The following is a 25,517-nucleotide window of genomic DNA, read 5'->3' as shown; positions in this document are numbered from 1 at the left end:
GTGTGTGTGCGCGTGTGTGTGTGTGTCAGAGAGAGAGAGAGAGAGACAGGGAGAGAGAGAGGGAGAGGTGGAGGGGATGAATAACGTCGGGGTGGGACAGTGGAGGGACGGTCTGCATGGCACTCAGCTTGCAGCTGGAGGAGAGCTGCAGAGAGGGGAAACAACTGCGCAGCGGAGTGAGAGACTGATGCACAGGTACGAAGTGGTCGACCACAGTTGGATGCGTGAGTTCCAAATTCAATTTGTGTGCATTTTGTAGATTAGATTCGCGTCGGCGTCGCAGTTAGTCAGAGGGAACGCGAGACGAGATGCGCTGCGTCCGTGGCGCCACTGGCGCGCTATCCGGGGACCGAGTGAGCGACGGCGACGCGCTGACACCCCGCTTTTAGATGGCTCCAACATTTGGGGTGCAAAACAGGTGTCAGGGAAGTGTCGTCACGAACCCCGGAAGCCGGAGGAGGTGGGAACATCAGAGGGAAAGATGGCAGCGAAATCCGATGGTCGCGGGGTCGTCACCGGTTTCGCCCAGCTGCACAACCTGGACGAGGTGGTCGGGACGGGAGAGGACGACACACGGAACAGCAGCTCATTCCACATCTGCCACTGCTGCAACACCTCGTCGTGCTACTGGGGCTGCCGGAGCGCCTGCCTGCATTACCTCCGGGGGAAGGGGAAGGGGAAGGGGAGAGATGCGGCGCGGCCACCGCAGGAGGAGCGCCTCTGGCTGGACTGCCTGTGGATCATCCTGGCACTGCTGGTCTTTTTTTGGGACGTGGGGACCGATCTGTGGCTGGCCATCGACTATTACCACAAGCAGGACTTCCTGTGGTCAGGCCTGACCCTGTTCTTCGTGCTGGTGCCCTCGGTTCTGGTCCAGATCCTGAGCTTCAGGTGGTTTGTGCAGGATTACACTGGCGGCGGACTGGGCTCCGTCGAGGGGCTGAGTAGCCGTAGAGCCACGGCCAGTCTGCAGAGAGACAGGTGCTGTCGCCTCTCTGTCTGGGTCTGGCAGACCGTCATACACATCTTTCAGTTGGGACAAGTGTGGAGGTAAGACAAACTTTCAGTTTATCTTTTCTTTCAAAAGAATCAATCCAAAACCCCCCAAAAGCACGGCGTTTGCAGCTGCTCTCACTCTCCATCCATTCACTCAGCCCTCTCACCTCCCCTCGGCTGTCACCTGGTATAACCCGTCGTTGTGTACATGACTGGGGTGAAAAGTAGCACCGTGGTGATGCCATTACGCTCGCCTCGCACTCTCTCCACTATGTGGTGTCACACATGCCCCCTGTTCGCGTTTTCCAACATACGTTCGAAGCAGTTCCTCGTGCCCTCGGCCAAAAATCAAACTGCTATGCAGCTGCACAGACACCGCACAGTCCGCGATTGTTTCATCACAGTGCGCCATTGCGCTTGTGTGGGGAGGGAAGAGGGCTATTTGTTCAAAGAGGTAGCAGGTAGCAGCCGAAAAACCTGTGTGTGTGTGTGTGTGTGTGTGCGCGTGAGTGTGTGCGCGTGAGTGTGTGCGTGTCTGAGTGTGAGTCAGGCACCGTCGCCTCGATTCACCCGCTCTCCCTCCCCGCATCAAACTCTGCAACTAGAGGCCAGACGGACATCTGTTTTCAAGGCCCACAAAACTACATCTTCGCCTCCACAGACATGATGTCATCGAATCCTCTGCGACGCTCGACATCTCTGGTCCTCAAATCCGCTTTTTTTTTTTTTTTTTTTGGTCATACAAAACGGATGCTTGGGGGGGTGCACTGGGGGCTTACGCGTCTGCGCGCAATCTGTGACATGTAGCTACAGCAAGTAGTAAAATGTGCCAGTGGTGCGCGCAGCGTATGTACTCCGTTCGGGCTGTTCTGTCGGAGCTCGTTGTTTTGGTGCAGCCAGACGCAGTGGCTGGCATTTAATGGGGGGAAAGTAACGCATGGCGGCTGCTCTGCTCTGCTCTCTTTTTCCTCGACGTCTGTAATGTTTTTATGCATCACACACTGAGACCCCCGATTCTGTTACTCGTGCTTGACAGCTGCCTCTCCTCCTCACCACGACCCATGACATGATTGTGGTCTAATGCATGAGAACATTTGTGCTACAGGCTAAATAAACCCAAACCTTCTCATCTAGTTTGACCTATCCCACGCTCCCAATGTAGACTTATTTCCATGTGGCCTCCAAAAGAGCATCCCACACTCATGTGCAGAGTTCAATTTCGTAGCTGCACACAGGTGCATCCCCTGTCGAGGCGGGTTTTCCCCCAGAATGACCCAATCCACTCTGCATTCCTCGTCCGACTCATTTTGAGCGACACCTGAAGGCTGTTATATTGATTGGCTGCAGTCGTGTTGGCTCCAGTGTATTTACTCTACCGTGGCTCAATTGATTACTTTGCTCACACATCTGTATGTGGGAAATATGGAGAGTGCTGGGAACTGTTGCTCGCACACGTCGTTTGTGGTTGATACACTGAGAGCATCTCATGGATGCCTATAAGCTCTGTTGTACAAGAGACAGCTTCCTGTGGCATCAGTGGACAGGATGAAGCAGTGTGTGTGTGTGTGTGTGTGTGTGTGTGTGTGTGTGTTATGTCATGTCTCACTTGTAGGATGTACTTTATGTTCACCATGAAGCTACAGCAAGGAGCAGGTTAGCTTAGCTCCATTATAATGACTGGAAATGACTGGAGGTAACAAATTCCATCCAATAACTCACAAAATAACACGCTATATCTAGTCTGTATGATCAGTAACATGTGATATGTATTAAAACAACAAGATATAAGACAGCAAAGTTCCAGAGGAGCCATAGAAAGCACCCTGACTGGAAATATTAGAAATTGGCCCAAACAGGATGGCTAAATCAAACTAAATTAAAGTAAAAGAGTGCGTGGAAACTTGCTTAAAAGGAACTCAAGTAAGCATAATGTGTTGTCGGTATGTTGTGACGGCACAAAGCCCGGGGCGAGGGATCATTGTCAGGTCACTGTCTCCCTTCGGACATGATCCGCCTGGTTGCTGGTTCCGGGGGTTGAGGGTCAAAAGCTGCTCTTGTCAGCTTAGTGAGAGTTCACAACCTCAAATCCGCCGGGCTAACACTTGATATGGAGATCATTAGCCGCTGTGAGAGGCCACACTGCCAACGGGTAGCATAATATTACCATGTTCCATTTTCTTATGGGGTGCGATATATATTAAAACACTGCTGCCTTGCTCGTTTTAGGGTTTACTTCCGTCATGGTGCAATACGTTGTCTGACTGTGCCATCTCTAGTATTCTGCCACAATGTGGGGACTAAATGATCATTTTCCATGACAGGTTTTCAAAGCAACTGCCATTCTTCAGCGTCGGTAACAAGACGCTATACAGGATCAGCTTGTGAAATGTTTCGCCTTCGTTAATATAAGAAAACAAGCTGAAAGTGCTGACAGGAGTCAAAACACCGCCTCATCATGTCTCATTATTTGCTCCTATTTTCATTTTCTACATTCAATTTGCCGCCTTCCCCTCCGCGCACCTGAGGACCGAGCCGGTGACAAAATCACCGGGCTTGTTTTGCACTCATCTCCTTGTTAATTGTTGACAGAACGGGGAGGATCCCTCTCCCATCTGTAATCCCCCCCCGCTGACGGTGTCCCCTCAAGCCTTAGAGATTCCGCTCACGTGCGCTCAGGCACACGGTGGATCACACATACACAGAGGTCTCCCGTCGGTACGACGGACAGCTTAATCAGTGTAAAACCCAAATTAGCATCTGACTGAAAAAGGGAACGGCGCCCGTCTTTGAAATCCACGTGCAAAGTTTTTGGAAGCGCTTTGTTGTTGGGAAATCTCAGGAGAATTCGACGGGGTGTCGTCGTCTTCTTCTTCTTCTCTGTTACAGTTGGAGGTGACGATATTGTATAATGGGACATTTTCAGCAGCTTCTCAAATACTGATCAACATCTCAGCACTCCGGAGGCAGCTACTAACCACTGAGCTGTCTGCAGCTCGACATCACATTTGGTCTGTAGAGCTTTTATTTCTCAGAATAAAGAACGGGAAGAATAACCTCCAAATAAAACACTGACTACAGATTTCAACATGCTAACACTAAATGACTAAACTAAATGATAGACAGATAGACAGATAGATAGACAGATAGATAGATAGATAGATAGATAGATAGATAGATAGATAGATAGATAGATAGATAGATAGATAGATAGATAGATAGATAGATAGATAGATAGATAGATAGATAGATAGATAGATAGATAGATAAGATTAGATGCATTGAGCAAGACCCGGGAGCTGTCCAGTGCTGAAATTCTGACTTTTAAAGCTGTTCATGCATTTTACTGGTATTTTTAACGTCACACAGCTTTACAGTATTGTACGCTGCGTGTACATGGGAGTCTGTATTGATTTATACTCATACGATCTCCCAGACGAATGCAACACGAACCACAATGACGATTTTATCCAGAAGATATGGGTCATGTTTGGATATTCTGAAATGAGACGTCAGCATTAAGTGCACGTTTGGACTCTTGTGTTCATGGAAGGGTAAACCGAGACTTCATTCTTTTATAACAGCACTAAAATGATGGCCCTGCTAGTTTAAGTTTTTGTACCATTTGAGTGGATATATGCTAATTACTGTTTCTTACATGATGTTACATTGTGTCTATGATAACGTATGTTGTGTTACTGCTTGTTTGACAGCATATACAAACATAATACATTCCAGTTAAGTGCCAAAATGCAATTCACAGTGTTACATTTCTAATCTTGCATATTTGTAGGGACTGTCAAGGGATTCTCCAGTGCTGCAGCAGACATGGAAGTGGGGACTCCCTCCCTTGCAAATGTACAAGATGTTTTCACACCACACTTCTGATGCTCGGATTACACTGTAAGCCAGAACAACAGCAAGCTCAACACCGAACAGCCCGCGGAAAACCGCCTCATGGTTGACATCTGCCTCGGTTTCCTAGTCTGGTTAATATTAATACAGACTGGGAAGGAGTCGTCAAAAGCCTCTCTTGGCTGGCTGGGCTGCCAGTAGTTGCCAAAAAAAGATTTGTACACGCAGTGAGGCAAGACGTTGAGATGATACAAAGCAACCAGCCGCCCTGTCAAGGAAAAAAACAGCTGACAAGGTGAAAGAGGGAAAATGAAGGCTTGGATGAATTGGTGACAATCCATATAATTATGTATTGAGAGTTTAAAATGGCGAAAGATGGGAACATTTCGTCCCCGCTAAAGTCTTTTTGGAGAGAAGGATGTAACTGATTGACTGGCTGGCTCTGGGCTGCTTATTCAGTTTGCTGGCAGAGTAAATAATTCTGGGGGAGAAGAAATCCAATTGTTTCCTATTGTTGCAAAGACATATGAAAAACAAATTGGAGTGTTTTGATGTTTGCACACTTCATTTTTATAAGAAACACATAAAAATACTTGGAACCCCAGTTCCTCAAATGCACTGAACAAAAGATGAAAACACATCTTTATTAAGATACACATCCGACTGTGTTGTGCATTATTTGCAGACACCACATTAAACCTCCAGTGCAGCTCTGGAACATATCAGTGTTATACTACTCATTTTCTCATTAGCCCTGATAACAGGGGACAAACCTTTATCCCAGTGCTCTAAGAAAACCCCCAATTATGTGACGGGGGGAGCCAATCAGAACGCAGGAAAAGCCGGCATTTCTCTGGAACGCGTCGCAGCGAGGGGTAAAAAGACAGAAAGCCTCAAAGGACACGGAAATATGTGCTTCATTTTCTTTCAAATGGCAGAAGAAAAAAAATCTGAGGGGACTCAATTGCTGTTTTTGGTTCAGTCATCAGGATTGGAGTTCAAGCTGAGTTATTGAATTAGAGACGATTGCTGGAAAATGTTTCATTCAGCATGCTGTTTGCTTGGATTCAAAATGTTCCACATCGTAATGAACAGACAGATGCACTATTGACACTATTAATCCATCATGCATCATAACAGAGTGTTGTTGGCGAGCTCGTGTACAGTATGTAAGGGTAAAACCCTAAATAGATGAGTAGTTAACATGCTAGCTGATTGCAGTCCCATTTCAGCAAGCGTGGACGCCGGCTGTTACTGCCGAGAGCTCTTAAGTCCAGAGCAGGGACAATGAATGGGGATAAAGAGCCTATGATGATGCTTGATTTAACCGCCTCGGGTCTGCCTCCTGAGCAAAACAATATTTTGTAGCAGAAGCCCGAAGGCCCCCGATGTTACATCCCTGCTGCCTCTCAACGCCGGTCAACAGACAGAGGCAGGCTGGCACTCACGGAGGAATACTAAGCACACGGGCAGATGGCTTACCAGACAGCGATTTGCATGCAGGTCACATACATATGTGTACGCACACATACACAAACCACACCTCAGGGGGAGTTGAGAGTAGCTGTTTTTTTATATACACCCCGGTCTCACATCACGGCCTCTCTCTTGCTCACGGACACCCAAACACACGGTCCTTGGCAGAATTAGATATTTCCATGTCCTGTTTCTTTAGGCGATCGGATCAGAGAGAACTCCTCTCACCTTCCTCTGGCTCTCTCATTTCATGAAAAGTCATCTCCTGCACACTTTCCCTTAGAGTACACAGATTAAAACCATTAAAAACACATCAGTGAGTTACACCATATTTGTGACATTTTTTTTTTCAGATGATAAACAAGCGGGCACCGGAGTTTATTTTTGACTCAATTCCACAAACAGCATTTTGCCTGCCAGAAATATTCACAAGAGCATTTCATGTGTATTAATCCACAGATGAAAGTAGTCCCGAAAAAGCGATTTTGAGCGATGTTTGCTAAAAAAAACTGCACAGCTGTGGATGAAATTACGACCATTTAATAAAAATAAAAAAATCTTTTCAATTTCAGTCGTCAGTAGCAACCAATGTGCTGGAGTGCACAGACGTCGCAGGGAGGTCAGAAAGTATCGAGAGACAGACTTGGTTTTGTCATTCAAATCCTTTTAAGCTGGCTCTTACTTTTTAGATTTAAATTGTATTTTTATAGTTGAAGGTTTATTGACTTTGAAGTCTGTTTTCTGTTCACGGCGGCTTCTAGTTCTGTTGTGTTCTCAATCCTCCCTACAGTCTATTATTTCCATTCTCCAAACAAAAATCTAAATCTGCCGTACTGCAACTCTTCCTTCCCTTAGAAGCGCTCACAGCAAACACTTTCTGCATCTTGTGTGATGCACATTTTTCTTCACTGTAGTCCATTGCGCATCCTGCTCAGAGAAAATCATTACCTGGACCCAGAGGAGATCCGGTGTGAGCTGAAATGCTGGCACGCAAAGGTTGTTTTTCATCGGGAAACCCGCAGCCGAATAGTTGTACTCCTAATATGTATTTATCTTTCTCCTGAAGTAGGTGAGGCCCACACTCCCAGACGTACTATTTGAGATCATCGTGGGTTCTCCCCGCACACTCTCTCAATCCATTAGTGCTCTCCGTAAGCTCAAACCACCACATTATCATCTCTCCTCCTGGCGAAGTTAACATATGTTTTTATTTTTATCCCTCCCTATCACTTACACCTATTAACGTTCTTAGGCCCCTCATAAAGCCTTTTATCCTCCACCATCCATCCTGGAAGGAGACACCACACTTCCTCTGCGCCATCTCATCCTCTGCTTATTTGCTGCCGTTAGAAGAATCGGGCTTTCGGCTCAAATGCTCTGTCCCTTACCACTAGTTAGAGCCATCATGCCACCTCCCTCTCCTCCATCTTTCTTTTTATGTCTATGCCGCACTCCCCGTCTTGCCTTCGCATAAAGCTGCACTTGACCTCCATTTCCGTCAAGGAAACTGGAGCATCTGGCTCCTGCCCCATAACAACTCCAACACCTCCCCCCCCCCGCCCTCTCTTCATCCTGCCGTACCACCCATCTTTTACTCCCCACAGAGCCCATTTTCAGATCGCCCACATTCCGTTGTCCTCCTGCTCCCTCCGTCTGACAAAACGTCTCATTTCTGCAGGAAACTGTTACACCTCGGTTCACGAGTCAACCTGTGGCTTAACAGCTCCCCTCTCACACTGCATGGCATTCGTTTGGATTTGCAGCTTTTTCGCCGACACTTATTTATGGTCTGTTGAACAGAGTACACACAATAGTCAAAATCAATACAAGCTGCTACAAAGAGGAGATGTTTTAACCAGCATTTGAAGGGTCTTTAAAGGCGCATTGAATAAGATGTTGATACGACCACTGAATCAAATGACTCCTTTATTATGAAAGGGTTGAGAGTATTGCAGATCCCAATCAGCCCGACGGTGCAACGCCGTGCCGGCTGTCAGCCACTTTTCAGCTCACGTCAAAACAATATTGGTTTATTGCGGGAAGCTGCACTCAGCTGCCCAGGAGATCACATAAGCTAGTTGTACACAAACTACCCAGCGTGAGGGGGAAGAAAACAAGTGGTAGGTGGAGACATTTAGGAATTAAAAGAGACAGATATATTTCCAAATGATCTGGAAGCACAAACTAAGAATAAATAGAGTAAGAACTTGACTTAATATCAAACATCTTCTAAAAAAACCCCCAATAAATTAAAGGCGAATGCAATTCTGCACAGAAACATGCAATGAGATTATGGAAGGTCTCCAGTGGGATGGCCACGATGCTCCGTTTCCACTCGAGTAGGCAATTGCTTGCTCAGCAGACAGCCATAAGAACGTAGCCTGATATAGTGTGATGGCTCTTTGCTGGGAGTTTGTGTGACAGCGGTGGACAAAAGTAACTTCAATGCTGCTGTAAAGTCGGGCTGAAATGAAAAATGCCTATTTAAGCTTTTTAGATTTTACTGGAAAACAAAATATGATGCATGCTTACACCAGTTAGTAACCAATAACTATGTAACCAATAATATCTAAATAACTAGAAGCTAGAAAAATGCCAGTCTAATGCACATTTCATTATAATTTAGAGAAGAATATACATACTGGCCAGCTGATTTATCTAAGACTTAGATAAAACCACGATTACATCATGTATAGCACTCTATGATGTAGTTTTGAGCTATAACTCTTCTCCAAAAAGCAAGTAAACAGAAATACAATCAAATTGTTACCCAACAACTAATTAAAAATAATATGTTTACACTTTTCTGAAAATACACACAGACACACTTCACAGCTCTTCTCGATGCCGTTTTGGGCTTTTATTCATATCTGAGCTCCGTCTTGGAAGCTGCATCAGCAGCGCTCCCGAGAAGACCACCATTGTTTGAGTGTAATCACGGTCGACGCTCCAGGCGTCAGTTTGATAAACAGACAATCTCTGCTTATAAATAATTGAACAGCCCCCGTTAGTTCCCCTGCGCTCGCAGTGTCACACTCGCAGGGTTTTTTCCGCGGTAGTCTCTTCTCAGTCTCGTCTTCGCATGGTGATACGCTGCTTAGTGAGCTGTTACACTCGCTGAGAAATGAGCAACGCGAAGACGTGCCGCCTGCGAAAAAGCCAAAAGGAGCACTTTCACAAAGAAACGGTGCCGTTGTGCTGAGTGTGCAGGTTGTCTCGGCTCACTGAACCGGCTGTCACCATGCTAATGTGAATGAGAAGAAATGACAAAAGCATGCAAACACTGTGACAGACTGAGAACTGAGTCAAATACACCTCTACAGGTTGTTTTTTTTCCCTCCTCAGACATCCATTAACAAGCAAACGTGAAGGAGTAAATTAGAAGAACTTCTATCATCAGTAATTGTGTCAACAGATCATCGGCTAACGGATATTAGCGAGCGGATGAGTACGTGTGATCATGTGAGTATTAGCGGTAGTTAGATTGGAGAGGTGCGAGTTGGTTATTTACGTTATTTACGTTTGGACAGAATCAGACTAGCCGTTTCCCCCCTTATATCTAGCATTTATGCTAAGCTAAGCTAAGCTAACCATCTCTTGGCGCAGATTTGGTATCTAACTTCTTCTCTAACTCTGGACAACAAATGAAATCAGCATATATCCTGAAAGTTGAAATATTCGTAATAGTTTGTGCAAACCGATTTGCATTCTTGCAATTCGTGTTGGTTTTATTTTCGGTCATAAAAAAACGGGATCTCACCAGGGCCCTCATCTTTTCCTTTGTTTCCACTGCATCCTCGCTCCCTGTTTGCCCTCAGAGTGGATTACATATAACAGCCTGCATGCCTTAGGCCTCTCAGGGTATTTGTGCACTCAGGCAAAAGCAACAAGAGTTAACTGATGTCACTCTGCCGCCGCTACACCGTACAAACACACCAGAAAAAAAGTGTCACTTCAACCACCTGCCTCTGCGCTCCTCCTGCGTACGCATACATGCGTCTAAACGTGTATGTATGCAAATGAATGCGAGTGTGAACGCATGTACAGGAGGTGTGAATGTTCTTCGGGCCGTATGCTACGACGAGCGAGTCGAGAAGCGCGTGACTCATCTCGTATGGTATCGTGTGAAACATCTGACGCGTTGACATTCGCGAAAGTTCGGCTCTCCATAAAGACACGGTGTCACGTTTTTAATCAGATTATTACGGGTTCAAAGCCTCATTAGCGCACGTCATTTTGAAAAACAGCAAGCTGGAAAACTTCCTTTATGTTGCATTTTCAAAGCAGAAATTACAAAGTGTTCTGTCCATCTGTCATAACTGTATATATATATACATATACAACCACATGGATTTCTAGAATGCAAGGCGTATTTAGTATTTGCCACATAAGATGTGGATGCACATTGTTCTGCTTTCTGCTTTATCTGCAGTGGTTTCCGGATGAAATGGAGTCAGTGAGATATTTTCAGCCACCGTGTCTGAGTGGATTAGTCCAGTATTCTTTTAAGGGACATGACCGTTTAAAAAAAGCTGCTGCCGCGACTCCATTGCCTCCATATGGAGTACAAGTTTGGAAGAAACAACAAAAAACACACCATAAATATCGCTATTGCAGCTAAAGCTAATTGTAATTAATACATTTAGCCATGATAAATTAAAGAATGACATTCAGATCATCGCAGCAAACCGCTCTTTGCCATGTGAAGATAAAGTGTAACGGAGAGTTTAAGTCGCTCTCCCTCTGTGTGTGTTGTTGTCTGAGCTTCTCCCGTGTTGACTCCTGTGTCTCGTATGTTGCACCTTTAAAAAGGGACACAAACAGAGCCGGTTTGCTACATTTGCAGTGTTTCCCAGACCGCTCATGCCCGGACGGCGACACGTTTTAACCTCAATGCGTTCTGACAGGTCAAACACGTCTCCCCGTGCTTCCTTTAAAACAAGGGCAATTTTCAACCTGAACATTTGAAGACGGCTTTCTATGTTTGCCTCCCCTCACGTTTGAGTGGATTTAAAATAAATGGATTTATGCTCTGTGGAGTTTTTATGTAGAACGCGCCAAGATTAGCGGGACGTTTAATATGGAGCCTTTTGAAATAAGCTTAACATTTGGGTTCGGCAGGGGAAGAAAAAAAAAACTAAACAATACAGGATTTTTTTTTCTTCTGCACTGCAGAGTCCTTGGGAATTCAAAATCAAGAAGTCAGATGTTTGTCTGTTTACTCGTTTATTTGGGACTTGTATTGATATGTGGTTTTCTGTGCAGGACTTTGAGGTTTTTTCCAAACCATTTATGTCCGAGAGAGAAACCGTTGTTCTCTGGGAATACTACCACTGCCACGAGAGATTCCAGACTGCTCTTTGTCTTTTTTGGCATGGTCGAGCTTTACTCCCTCTCTCACCTTCCCACTGGGCACAAATCTCTGCTCTTTGAAGACAAGTGAATGTAACAAAACATGGAGCAACATGCAGCACTGTCATGCACCACAGGCTCACAGCAGATGTCAAATCTGCACAGTGATGGTTTTACGCTCCAGTGTTCAGTGTGCACCTGGAGTAATCGAACCCCAAATGAGACCTCGAGGCAGATTCTCATCAAGACTTGAGTTCAGAGGATCATCGAGCACAGCTTATATTCTCAACCACTGGGCTGCCAAAGGGTGAGATTCATTTCAAATGTAATGTTTATGCTAATTTACATGTTTATTTCTAAATGTGCTCAAGAATTTGCATACAAAAACAATAGTTTTTCTCCGTTTTTTGTCATTTGGGAATCAAAATGAATCAGAAATGGCTTAAATCACAAAAGGTTATCTCACCTCGGGGTTTAGTGTACATTTCTTACATTTTCATCCAGGACTCTCTCTTTTTAGGCCTTCAATCCTAATTTTAATTAGACCAATACATTGGCATTGATACACTTTAAACGGGACATTTTAAGTTTGTGTTGTTTTTGTCAAAATACTTGGCTCATGTGAGCAGATTTTTTAAAAGCAATTCAACAAAAGGATCTGACAAACTGGCATGAAATGGCAAATAACCGGATTTCCAACAAAAGTCAACGGGTTGCTTTAACTCCAACATCCCCCTCCAAATCCAGAGGGCATGACCTCTGCTGCACCCGGTGTGTAACCATGAACTAAATATTTAGCTGAAGTTTGCTTCTGATTCAAAGACGTACAGTTGGTAGACAGCTTTGAAGTCCCTCCTTATTAAGACGAATCTCGACATTAATCATTAATGACAGTGATTCATTTACATTATGCTGTGTTTCTTGTAGAATATAAATCTTTGTAAATCGTTAACCACAATGAATGAGTCTTTCCTTTCATCTGGAATGAGGACGACGATTTTTCAATTCTGATTTGTGTAGAAGAAGCTTTTGTGCCGACGGAGAACCGACTACTTGGCCGTGTATTTCTTCTGCGTTTGCAGTTTTTATGTCACAATCTCTGGAAGGAGGTTCAGACCCAAACACAAAAAAAAGAATTGAAGAGCGGCAGGTTGAGTGATTAAGGTAATTTACAAGTGGGAGTCCAACAGCGGGCAGGTTATAGGAGTTTATCCAAAAGAAAACTTGTGTGCTAAACACAAGAAAAAAGGAACATTTATACCAAACAACCTGACGCCAGAAACACACGGCCTGAATACACAAGAGGCTGATCAACTCATCAACACAGGCAGGAAGTAAAAACCAAACATGACACACGAGGAGAGTAACCTTTCAAAATAGAACAGGAAACTAAGCTATGCTTTAAAACCCTTGGACCGTGGCAATTGACTTATTAAAGCACACATCAAATAAATGGTGCTGTTGAACAGCTGAAATGGGCATTTTGAACAGTGAGGAAGGCTCACTAAAGAAGGCTATAGTCACATTTTAACTGCCGTCTTTATGTGATTCCATAAAATATAACATTAGATTGCATATCATGACATGACTCCTAATAACCCCCCTGAATAATAATGAGTCTTATGAGTTCTGCCCACCCATCTAGTTGCACGTACCTGTTACATGACTGTAATGCACCAAGCCGAATGCTATTAATGCTGTGCAGTCTTTTTTACACTTTGGCTGACTGTGTACCCGTCTGGCTCGTGTGCTTGTACGCCCCCCCCCCTCGGATTTGGACTGTTGATGATGATTTGATGTGTCAGGTTTCATTTACACCTGTCCTTGCCAGAGACACTGTGAAATTAATTGAGCCAAAACATTAATTTGCTTAAGGTTCTCTCAAAGTGTCTAACCAGTCATTAACATGCCTCACATCAAAGCTTGTGGCTGTGTGTGTGTGTGTGTGTGTGTGTGTGTGTGTGTGTGTGTGTGTGTGTGTGTGTGAGAGAGAGAGACTGAAGGAGAGAAAGAAAAAGATGGAGAGAGCACAAAGAGATCATAGGAAAGGGCTGCAGAGGAAGTCGATTATGAGGTTTGCGAAAATGGTCTGTGCTTTTGTTTTGCAAGAGACTCATTTGTTCTACAGTGAGAAGTATTACAATAGATCATCTGACACTACAGTAATAATGCAATTAATTATTCGCCGCTGAACTCCCATGAATAGTTTTAATTAGCTCTTTGCACAGCATCTGCCCATCAGAATTACAACAAAAACATCCAACACTTCATTTTCATAGTGTTGGAACCGTCGGGGGAAACAGCAGTGATGGTGGCGAGCGCATGATCTGTAAATAAAGCTGTTCTGCTATGGATTTTTAAATACTTTACGGGATTTTAATGGGAAAATATGGTGACTTTCTGGATTTTTTTTGTTTTGTAAAATGTATACTCTCTAAATCAGAGGTCTTCAATGTTTTCAGGCCAAGGATGGTGGAGGGAACCCCTATTACATATCATATAAAATTAAATAATATGTAGTGCAACCTATAGTGCCATGTATAACAGTACTTTGTAATGATGTATGTATACGTAATAATTGTTGACAGATTCATATTTTAATTCTACATCACAATTTCACAACATAATTTTAAACAAACAAGAAGATTTCCATAGTGTTAAGGTGTATTTTCCTATTATTTAAATTTTTGGAAGAAAAAAAAGTTGGGATTAAATAATTTTGGGGAACCCTGCAGTAACTCTGCGCCCCCCCAAGGAGTCCCGAACTCCCTGTTGAAAAGCTCTAAATCAGTTTTTATGCAGAAATCTTATGATTCATTTTTTAAAAGCATCCTCCAAAGTGATACATCGTTGCCACAACTTATAATTAAAATCAGGAAAAGGTGCGACTTAAGTGAGAAAGGTAGTCTTCACACTTGAATTTCCTCCAGTTCCCATGAATTACAGTGGAAGTGTTACCTTTCTTTCCACTTATCTGCAGCTACGTGTCAAAATGACACGTATTCAAAATTCCAGTTTTCTTCTTCTCCCCGTATTTGCACACATTCTGCACTTACTGTCTACGGCCTGTAATCACAGAGCCTCGAGTATCGAGAACTATTCATGAGGTAATGCCCCGCTGCAGACTGTGACCTAGATGAACGAGGCCGGCGCTGACCAGTCAGACCAACGCTGCTGTCCTGCTTTCATCCCAAACACACTCGGATCCGGCCGTGCGTAGATAAAACACGACCCCTCTCTGTGGCGTGTTTTTCATCAAAAGATATTCCAACAGAGAGTAAAGAGCGGAAGTGTATAATAGTATTTATTGAGGTTAATCTTATGATTAGACGCGGTGAGAGGCATCCTCATTTAAAGTAGGCCATGTGGAAGATAGGACAGAATCCCACGAAATATAGCTGCTTTAAGTGTATCAACAGTGAATTCAAACAGAAAGGTATCCCAGTTCAGAAGCTGTCTCATAGGCCTTTTTATTTTACACTGCACTTTGGTAGGCGCACCCATGGGCACCTTGTTTTGTCCACTGAGGTAGAAAACATTGTCTGACCTGCTGACCGTGATGCTACAGTGTGCAGCCTTGTCGCAGGGTGACCTCGGTGACTCTAGAGTGTGAGCAGTCTGCCTTCTGCAACCCACTCTGCTCCTGCTCACCCACTGACATACGTTTTCTCTCACTGAGCTCGTCTGCCATCCTTCTGTTTGCAATCTTATGCTTCACATTTTTACTGCTTTCTCGACTCCAGGGCCCCCATTTTTTTCCCCCTCTAATATTTCTTCTCATACAGTCATTTCTTTGTCTCTCTCTCTCGCCTGTTTCTGTGCTTCTTTCCCCAGACCTACCCCACAGAGTCTTGGCGGGCAGCAGGCGCTGACAGTTGCATTAACAGTCGATTGCGAGGTCACTTTCGCTCAGCCCCACTGAGACTTAACAGCACTGAGCCACAGAAACAAAGAGAGGAAGATGAGTGGGGAGTAAATGGCAAATATTGAAAAAGATTGGAGAAAGGAATATATATATATATACACACACACTCACACATAAATAATATATATACATATAGATAGATAGATAGAGAGAGAGATGAATGTTTTATTTAAATGTTATCCTTTCAACGTCAGGCACGGATGATTTCCATGACACGATCGGTGAACTCCGCCTACACATGTTTACGTTTATTCTCCATAGTCCTTTCAGCTTGAATAAGGGAAGTGTGAGACGGAGTGTCGGCGCATGTGGGTGTATAAAAATCTAATGTAGAGAGCCCCGCCATCTCTTGATTGACATTTAATCGCCATGGCAACGAGTGGGCCGAGAGTGACTGTTCCCCTGAGAGCTTTTAGTCGCCAGATTGCAAGAAAGAAGGAGACTGAGGACTTTCTAAGTGAGCCTCGCCACTGCCGTTCCCCCCCCTTTTTTCTAAAGAGTCTCCTCTGCACCAAAAAAACCCCATTACACCCGCTAAGCCCACCCCTATGCAGATGTTCACCCCCCCCCACCCCACCAGATGTTACTAGCTATTCAAATGCGGCAGAGATTCATGATTAAGTGTAAGGCGACCCTGGCTGTGGCAGCGTTTCGGGTGCTAAGCTCCCTTCTCTCCTCCCTCAGCTTCCGGCAGGATTGTGTTGAACACAAGGTCCTGTGGTACAAATCTCAGGTGTGGGAGCAACACGGCGAAGCGGACGCTCTCTGGTCTCCAGATGGTGTTTATCTCAGTGTGGAGATCTGACTCTGTGAAGAGTGTTTACTAATCCCAAACGTCGCGTGAACCTTTCTGCCCGCCACCTCGCCGCCGTCCCTCCATTTCTCCCATCACTCGTCTCCTGGCTTTGAATAAAGCGTGGACTGATCGCGCAAAAGGCGATGTGAGCGGTTGCTTTGACATTTTTGGATGGAATCCTGAGAGGAGAGGCGGGCGGGCGGGATATTCCCTAAGAATCTGGAAGACCGTGTTTGTTTGTATATCTGCTGTGTGCAGACGAGCATCCCTCACACACACGATCCGACTCCAGCTCCATTTCATCTGCGAGTATCACTGGATGCGGGGTGTTTCGAAAGCTCACACAGTTAGAGTTACCATAGCATCTAGCACTCGTAGAAGCCAACCCCCCCTAAAGGTCCAAGTGTGGGTGCGCTTCAAGACCTCTGCAGATGGTGTCATGCCAACTCGCCACCTAGCAGGGATCCACTCAACTTGCTGGAGAGTCAGGGTGGGCGGATTCTTCAGTCTGGTGTAGAGATGGCAATAGCCTTCTTATTCTGTTATTCTGCAGGGTGATGAGAGGCAAAAGCCTCCCACAGAGCTGCTCTGGTGCTCTGCTTGAGGCGGCAGATCTGCTCTGGACAATAACGTCATGTGGTTTTTTTTATGGACTCTACCTCATTCGTTCCACACTCGTTAGTCCAAAGTCCTCAGTTTTCCTTTTTCATACCGCTTCAGGCTTCTGAACATCATTCAAATGAAACAATTGGAAAAATTCACTTTGAGTGAAACTAGTGGCACTAACGAGGCTCACATCTTGTTGTTACAGTTCAGGGAAAATAATCCAATAATTCACAATAAAACACCTATTTTAAAAGCTAATTATTCTATAGCTGGCTGCACGGTGGTGTAGTGGGTAGCACTGTCGCCTCACAGCGAGAGGGTCCTGGGTTTGATTCCCAGGTCAGGCCCTGGGTTCCTTCTGTGTGGAGTTTGCATGTTCTCCCCGTGTAAGCGTGGGTTTTCTCCGGGTTCTCTGGCTTCTCCCACAGTCCAAAGACATGCAGGATGGGGATAGGTTAATTGGTGACTCTTGAATGGTTGAGCGTGAATGGTTGTTTGTCTCTACATGTTAGCCCTGTGATAGACTGGTGTCCTGTCCAGGGTGAACCCTGCCTTCGCCCAATGACAGCTGGGATCGGCTCCAGCCCGCCACAACCCTGAATACAGGATAAACAGTAGACAATGGATGGATGGATATTCTAGAGCTTCTGTAAGAAAGACTTACTCAAATGATCACATCCTAAAGTGTAAATTCTTGAAACTATACGTTTGCTCCTTCGGCTCCACTGAATTGTGGAACGAAAGTGAGAAAGAGGGCAAATTCCATGTCATAACGCAAGCCGGGTTTGGTGTCATTTCTGACATTTTAAGTGGAGACGATGGCCTCTTAATGATGCGCCTCCTCCGGATCAATGCACAGAGGATGACGGGCCGAATTAATGACCTACATAACACGTCCCAGCAGCTCAGGCTTATTTTTAGTTTTATTTCCTAGAGTACAACCAGCGCTCATGTGAGTATCTTGTGATGGGGCTCCACCCACCATTACATGGTTCTCTCTCTTTTTTCCCCCCTCTCTTCGCCTGTCAGGTATCGTTGCGGTTACAGGCAGCTCCTCTGAGGTTTAGGTAAAGGAGCTGTGTGTAAGGCCCGAGGCTGCGCCGTCACTGAGCCAGTTCCCCCCTGCTTCTCCCTGGAAATCACAGCTTCTCTCACAGTCACTAACTCACACGCAAGCCCAGTGGAGACAGAGGGAATTGGGATGGAGGGATCTGAGGTTAGAGGGATGGTGGTGGACTTAAATCAACATGTATGAAGAACAAACAGCACACATGCAAAAATGAAGCAGGCAAAAATTGAGTATTTAAAAAAAAAAAACCTTTATATTTAATCGGTGAAGCTGAGAAACACATGAGAGGAGACCCTGAAATGTTGTTTATTAATACTCGTCACATTGCAAGAGGCTCTGCTTTGTTGCTGACCTCCATCTCCACCACGGTAATTACTGTTTTGTGCACCGTTACTTCAGTGCTACACTTCCGCAGCATTCAAACGTTTTGATGAATTTGTTATTTTGAAGTGTTTGACTTAAATCAAGCAGGAGCTTATTGGCTAGGGTACACTTGGGTGGGGGGGGGGGAGGGGGGGGCACACCTACAAACACATTGGCTGTCAGTGTTTTTTATGCGGCTGCCAAAGTGAGGAGGGATTTAAGCCAATGCATCCTATTATTGGAAGAAAAAAAGGCTTCAGATGTGTACCATTGTTGGTACATGAATTCACTAAAGGCAGATTGTGCATTTACCAGACTTATGTTTGAAGTGCTAATTAAAACTGACTCCACTTTGAGAGAGAATCTTATCGTCGACATGAACCGTGTATGAAAGCTACACATTCTGACAATTAGGCCATTATATAACACAGGAATTGTACATCCTTATACAAGATGAATAAAGGTATGATTATTCACCTCTTCCTGATTTTTTTTTACCTATAGAATACTCTTTTACATTAATTTTCATGTTCACCTTAGCTTTCTGCTAAATCTTTGTTTTTATTGTCCATTGTATTGCAAATATGTTTGTATTCTCCTTGTCTTTCTGTAATGTTTGCCTTTATTTTCTTTTAATTCTTCTAATTTTTCACTTTATTGTATGACGTGTTATGATGTGAAGCACTTTAAGTCTGCCTTGTGTATGAAAGGTGCTATACAAATAAAGTTGCCTTGCCTTAATGTTTCTACTTGTTGATACATAATGAAGTGAGATTTTAAGTTTAATTGTTTATACAAGAAGAAAAAAAGATGTGTGTGCTTTTACACTATCTTTTTCACATTCCCAAAATGAAGTAAAGCGAAGCCACAAAGCAGTTTGTCATCGCACCGGAAGGTTTTTTTTTGTGCCTTTCATGAGATGAGCCTTGACAAAGTTGGGTAAAAGAAAGGAAAGCAAAGAAATACGGAATTGAAGGTAACAACACTGACGGTTCAGCGCGGGTCACCACGAGAGGAGCCATGAAAGAGACTTTCTTAAGCGTCTCGGCCTATGCAGTGTGCATAGAGGTTTTGATCTCGGTCTCCAGGCCTCATGAATGATCTGGCTGGGAGTTTTTCCGCTTTCAGATCTCGCCATCACATCTTTTTTACAACGTCTACACAGCGTGACTTGACCCGGTTAAAGCTATTCCTGTCTTGGTTGTAGTACGAGGTATGTATTTATTACATTCCTGGCCTTCTAATGCACTTGTTAGATAATGAGGACTTCTCAGGGGCAAATATTGTATTGCAAGGCCACAGAAGACAATCTAACCATGCGGGGTTAAGGATGTGTCAATGCTTTACACACGGATGCTTGTGAAGGTAAGATGTTGATCTTTACAGCTATTTTAATAGCTTGACCTACTCAAGGGGAAAGTGCCTGTACACTTGTATCTTGACACCACACTCATGTCTGTATGAAGGCACCAATAATGTTGTTTACCCCAAAATAAATCGATCTCAGCTTTAAAAAAAAACACAGAAGACAATCGAGATACCAGTCTGTGAACTTGTCCTCCAACATTTCTCATTGCCGCCTGTCCTTTGGATCTGTAAGGAACGGTATGCCGGTGGTCTCTGGTCTGACTCTGGGTCAGCGCACAGCCTCACAAGGTGAGCAACCGCCATTAAAGCCTCCACTAATGACTTATTGACCGGGCGGCCACTGAGCATGCTCCACCCACGCCGGCGTTTCAAAGGTAGAGCTGGCGGGGCTGTGATGTGTTGTTCGATGGGACGAGACTGTTTGAAGTCGACTCTGCCTTGTCTTGCACTCAGACACGAGGAGAATGGAAGGGAAAAGCCAAGAAAGTGCACGCCTCTGAAGTCTTTGAGCTGCAAACGGCCGATGTACAGGGAGAACTCTCCTTTGAAAAGGCTCTGTAGTTTGAGCTGCATATATATTTAGCCGTAGACTCTACTGTATGTGTTGCATTTGTGCACAGTCCTTTTGTGTGTCTGTTTACTGACTCCATTTACATTAATGCACTTGCCTGTCTGTGTGTGTGCTTCATAAAGCTGCTTATAACCCGGCCTTGCTTTAGGAGCACGACCCCGGCCGTGACATATTGAGCCTTTCTGAAGACATTTCTCTCTCTTGTGCGCTGCCTTTGATGGAAGTGTGTCACCGACTCGAGATGCGGCCGTTTGATGTGGTCCGATGTGAATTGGCGAGGTGACCCGGGCGCAGCACTGGCTCATTATCCGACCCCCCCAGATGTTTGGTTTTGAGACGCTGCCGCGGCGCGGTGGGACTCCGACAGAAACCTCATTCCTTCCAATAAGGAAATAAGGTTACGAGAATTCACTTACAGAGAATTAACCCCATTCCTTCTCCCGTCTGCTTTGTGAATAGTCTAAAACACTTGCTGGCCTCATATTTGCCGTGTTTAAATTTGATCCAAATCAATATGGGGATATGCAACATATCCTGGGGAGCTGAGGTGAGACACATATGGCTCGCTGTCGTCATTGGTGAACGATTATGGGCCATTCCCAGTATATCAAGACCATTTGCAGTTCTAATGGCCGGTCTGTTTACATATGAATGACTGGACATTAGTAGTCAAATGGTAGCCAGCTGATTAATAAGCCAGTCATTGTGAAACATGAATGAATCAGCTGGTGACTGAACCAACACAACGGCGTGACGAAGCCTTCGCTGTCCTTCGCCAGAAAACTCACAGTATCGGTTGTTTGGTCTCACAAAGACATCAGCTGTTGTGAAGGGAAGCGTGGAAGTCTCTGCTCTGCTTTAAAAAAAACGGTCTTTTCAGATGCACTATATTCTATAACTTATTAATCTTCTTGTGATCATTTTTGCAAAAACAAAAAAACCTTATGAATTAATTAGAGCACATAATTCCTTCTCCATCAGCCACACATAGGAACGGTTGCCTGGGATGTAACAGATGGCTGTGTTGCGATAGCAAATGATGACACACACACACACAGTTGTATGTAGATCACACTTGGTACACATCAAACAACGCAGCGTGTGGATGTTGATTCGCTGGCGTATCTCGTGGCTGCACACACACGCAGTGTATTTCCCTCTTGGTAGGAAGACAATCTTGCTTTTTTTTGGGGGGGCGTTTTGTAGGATTCTCCTCCTGGGCAGCAGGTACCAACACACTGTAGCGCCTTCGGTTCAGCTTCCCACTTCAGATATAGATCGACATTCCCTTGTCAGAGACGAGCACCTTAGCCCACAGCCAGGGAGACAAAGATGTCAGCGTGTCCTCTATCTCTTTCTCCATCTCTTTAACTGTCCGTTTCGAGTTGCGTGCGCTTCCAGGGCACAGATGTTGACAGCTTGTTTTTTCCCCCCACGAAGTGCTGAGTTTTCCGAGAGACTGTCGCTTCCCATTTGCTATTTAATATTTCAGTGCGAGGTGTTTCTAGGTGTTGTCGCTACAGGGTGTGTTACAGGGTTTTTCGGGGCTTTGGTGACTTGCATGAAAAAGACAATTTGCAAGTGCTGCACAGAGGCTGACGTAAGAACGTTTCATGAAAAATACGTTTTTGACGATAAGTGGGACGCGATTTCTTTTTTAATTTAAGAATTCCATCTTCAAACTATCAAACTAACATTAGCTCCATGGTGATTGGAAATATGGCCTCTGTCTGACTGTTTAATCTTAAAAATGGACTCATTTTCAAATGAAAACCCTGCAAAGGCAACTTTCATATGAATCCGATGGCTGCATATATAGATATGGTGCTTAAACTGAGGCTGCATGTCCCAGACTAAAATATATATGTGCAAGAGACAGTGCTGTTCTACTGCAGTGTAGAACTAATTTGCTCCGACATTACAAGGACAAAATAATATGACTTTGGGATTTTGTTGTAGCCTACATATACTTGGCTTTTAACTTGCTAAAATTAGGCTTTTAGGGTGAGATAACAATCTGTCGGCAACCTGGGAGCAGATATGGGCAATTTATTCCTACAGTTTTATTCTTGTGTTTTTGGTTATGGAAAAGGGGGGAAAGGAAACTCATTGCATGCAGAGTATTTCTCTTACTCCAGGCGTGCAGCTTTGGCATATTGAGAAATCCAATGCTTGACAGACCTGCCGCGGAGGCTTCAGCTGCAATCAATCGCCGCTACGTGGATGAATAAAGACACTGTCCAAAATGGTGAAGTTCATAGACGGATCCTCATCAATCCCTAATTGATCCGTTTCATCTGCAGATCAATTCCACCAAATAATGTACAGCTCTTATAGCAAGACAAGAGAGAACATTGCTTTTTACACCGCTTCCAACAGGAGCTTGTGAGATTTAGATTCCCCTAAAAGCATGAGTCGGGTTTTGCCTCCCCACCCGGAGAGAGTGAGGGAGAGTGTGCTGGAGTAATAGCAGCTGCTCGGTCCTGATTAGAGCCGTCGTCCTTCCAGAGCCAGGCCCACACATCTCTGTCCTACTTTCTCTTCCTCTCCTCCTCCTCCTGATCTTCCTCTCTCCCCGGCTCCCCACCCGCTCCTAAAGTCACGCTCCAAGCTGCTGCTTAAGAATCACAAAATCACACTGCATATGATTTTTTTTTCTTCTTCTTTTCCTTGTTGATCCTCGTGCCTTATTTCAAAACCCCTGTTGGTCGTCCACCCGCCCATAACTTCTTATCCTCGGGGAGGATCTGCAGATTTTTTAGCTGAACATGTGCATCCACGTACACGGGCCCACCGAAGGTTAATCCGAGGAAAGAAATCTGTCTAGGTTTTGTTTTCCCCCCAAAACACCCACATACACACCCACGGATGCGCACACACAACAGTTATGAGTCACAGAATCCTGGCGAGGCATCTCTGAGCTGGAGGATCCCCATCCTGCGATAAACAAGCATTATATAGAGGTCCACCGGGCTGGGGCTCCCTTAATCTGAAAGACCAGTTTGATAGAGTTTGCACTTATGTGCTTTGATTGCGTGACCTTCAACATGTCACTGGAGGTCGTTGCAAGCTGTATTCTCTGTGTGTGTGAGGTGTATTTATGAGTTAAAGGTCTTCTGTATCTCATCCAAAATGATGCAAGTTAATAGTTTCAGATCTTTTACAGGCACATTTCTATTTCCAGACAGACTGCAAATTACTACAGGGGTCAGGGTGAGTTGAGCTGCTACATTAGGGATGGGATGCTTTATATGAATTTTTCTTTTTTTTTTCTATTTTCAAGAGTCTGCTGTATCATTAATGATGTGAAATATTGGCACCCAGACCTTGGAAATTTGTATTCAGTTAATTACAGCAGTTGCAGCGTAAACAGCTGATGGTCAGTCTTTAGGTACAATTAACATTTGATTTCATTTGATTTAAAAATGAAAGAAAAGATGCGCCGTGCTTCATGCCAAGTGACCCACATTTCGCACTCGGAAAAGATTTGAATAAACACCGTGTGGGAGTCCCAGAACAACATTGCTTTGGCTGGTCGGTCTTGGCACATCGACAGTGATGCTTCATGAATAAATAAAAAAGGTAACATTTGAGCAGAAAATAAATAAGGCAGGGGGAAGCCCAATGAAGATGGTAAAAATCAGAAAAAAAGGAGAAAGAGAAGAGGATGGAAGCGGGCGAGGAGGAGGGAGGGTGACTTCCTGTCCCTTTCCCCTGGGCTGAGTCGGAGCAGATTGGTTGGACACGCTCGGAGGTTTTGTGAATGAAATGGACGCCTTGGCGCCGTGCCCGTACATTACGAAGCTAGGTTTTTTCTCCCGTCTTGCTTCCCGTCCCCTCTCCGCTGCCCTCTCTCCACCCTATTCATCAGGATACTTCCCAGACTGCAACATGTTGGAGTCCAGTTACCATCACTTAGCAACTCCCGGGAGTCAGCGGGCCTCTCCAAAGATGCTCTCTCGCTCTCTCACGGTCTCAATTAAACTCAAATAAGCTTTACGTTATTGGTAAAATAGTGTTATTGAAGCAGTATAGGAAGAGATCGAAGGCAAAGGCGTTTGTCACATTATGGAGTTCATCCAAAAGTTGTACAATAATGATATAATTTAGGAATTTGTGTCTTAGTAATTATAGGGTTAATCACATGTGAGGTAATGTGGATTATACATGCAGAGTTCTTTTTTTATTAAATCATAAAATGAATGAACCGCTCCGTCCTCCCACTGAACTTAGTGTCTTTCAGCGGTAATGGCCAACCTGTGTTTCACCATTTCACATTACATTACATGAAACCAGCCTTAATGGAGCGAAACACGGCTCCATTTACGCTCGCTAGCGGTTCTTTTAGGCGGGAAGGAACGCGTGATTGGATGGAGCGGAACTACAGCGTTACCGTAACATAGCAGCTGAACAAACTCCGTTTAAAGCTTTCCACTTTACTGGACTGCAGTTAGGAAATGAGGTGACTCGTGCAGCGGTGTGTCTAGGAAGTGACAATGGGACCCTGAAATCTTTGTCAGGACTAGACTGTGAACCAGGTCCAAGGGCACAGGTGGAAGGGGACCAGACAGGGAAGAACATACAAGACACACAAGTGGTTTTGACATTGTAGTCCACAAGTCTAGCAGCACTGTTTTATACAATCACCGGACAAAGCTTTTACTTGTCAGACGGTTTGACATCCCGTTTAGATTGCACCACCACCTTAAACTATACTGAAAGCGGACATATCCCTTTTGTCATGTTATCAATACAACACGCACACTACGCATTTCAGCCCTATTCACCCCGAGGTTCAGACGAGGAGATTTCGCTGCTATCATGCACACTTCTTTATATCGATACGAGTTGCTGCATGAGGGATGTCTACTTAGGTTGCCATTCATTCACCACTTGAACCCAGAATGGTAAATCGAGCTGCACTTATATCGCGCTTTTCTAGTCTTTTCGACAACTCAAGTCGCTTCACAATACATTCAGCCTTCACCTGTTCACACACACATTCATAGACTGATGGCAGAGGAGCCGCCCGCACACCAGGAGCTAATGTTATCCAACTCATTCACACGCCGATGGCTCAGCCTTCGGGGGTGATTTGGGGTTCAGTATCTTGCCCAAGGACACTCCGGCATGCGGACTGGAG

The 25,517-nt window shown here is 44.7% G+C and overlaps 1 protein-coding gene across 1 annotated transcript in view; it reads left to right on the top strand.

The window, feature by feature from the left end:
- Positions 1 to 298: 298 nt before the first annotated feature.
- The window catches only part of xkr6b (XK, Kell blood group complex subunit-related family, member 6b), a 38,060-nt gene continuing 12,841 nt past the window's right edge, over positions 299 to 25,517 (top strand). Inside the window, exon 1 of the mRNA XM_084030924.1 lies at positions 299 to 1,050. Coding sequence (XP_083887050.1) covers positions 482 to 1,050 — 569 coding nt within the window. The 5' untranslated portion in view covers positions 299 to 481. The remainder of the gene's footprint in view (positions 1,051 to 25,517) is intronic.

This window comes from Eutrigla gurnardus (assembly GCF_963514095.1).
Source record: "Eutrigla gurnardus genome assembly, chromosome: 16".
Lineage (NCBI taxonomy): Eukaryota > Metazoa > Chordata > Actinopteri > Perciformes > Triglidae > Eutrigla > Eutrigla gurnardus.
The sequence above is the reverse complement of the archived record's forward strand: the minus strand, read 5'-3'. Positions and strand labels throughout refer to the sequence as shown.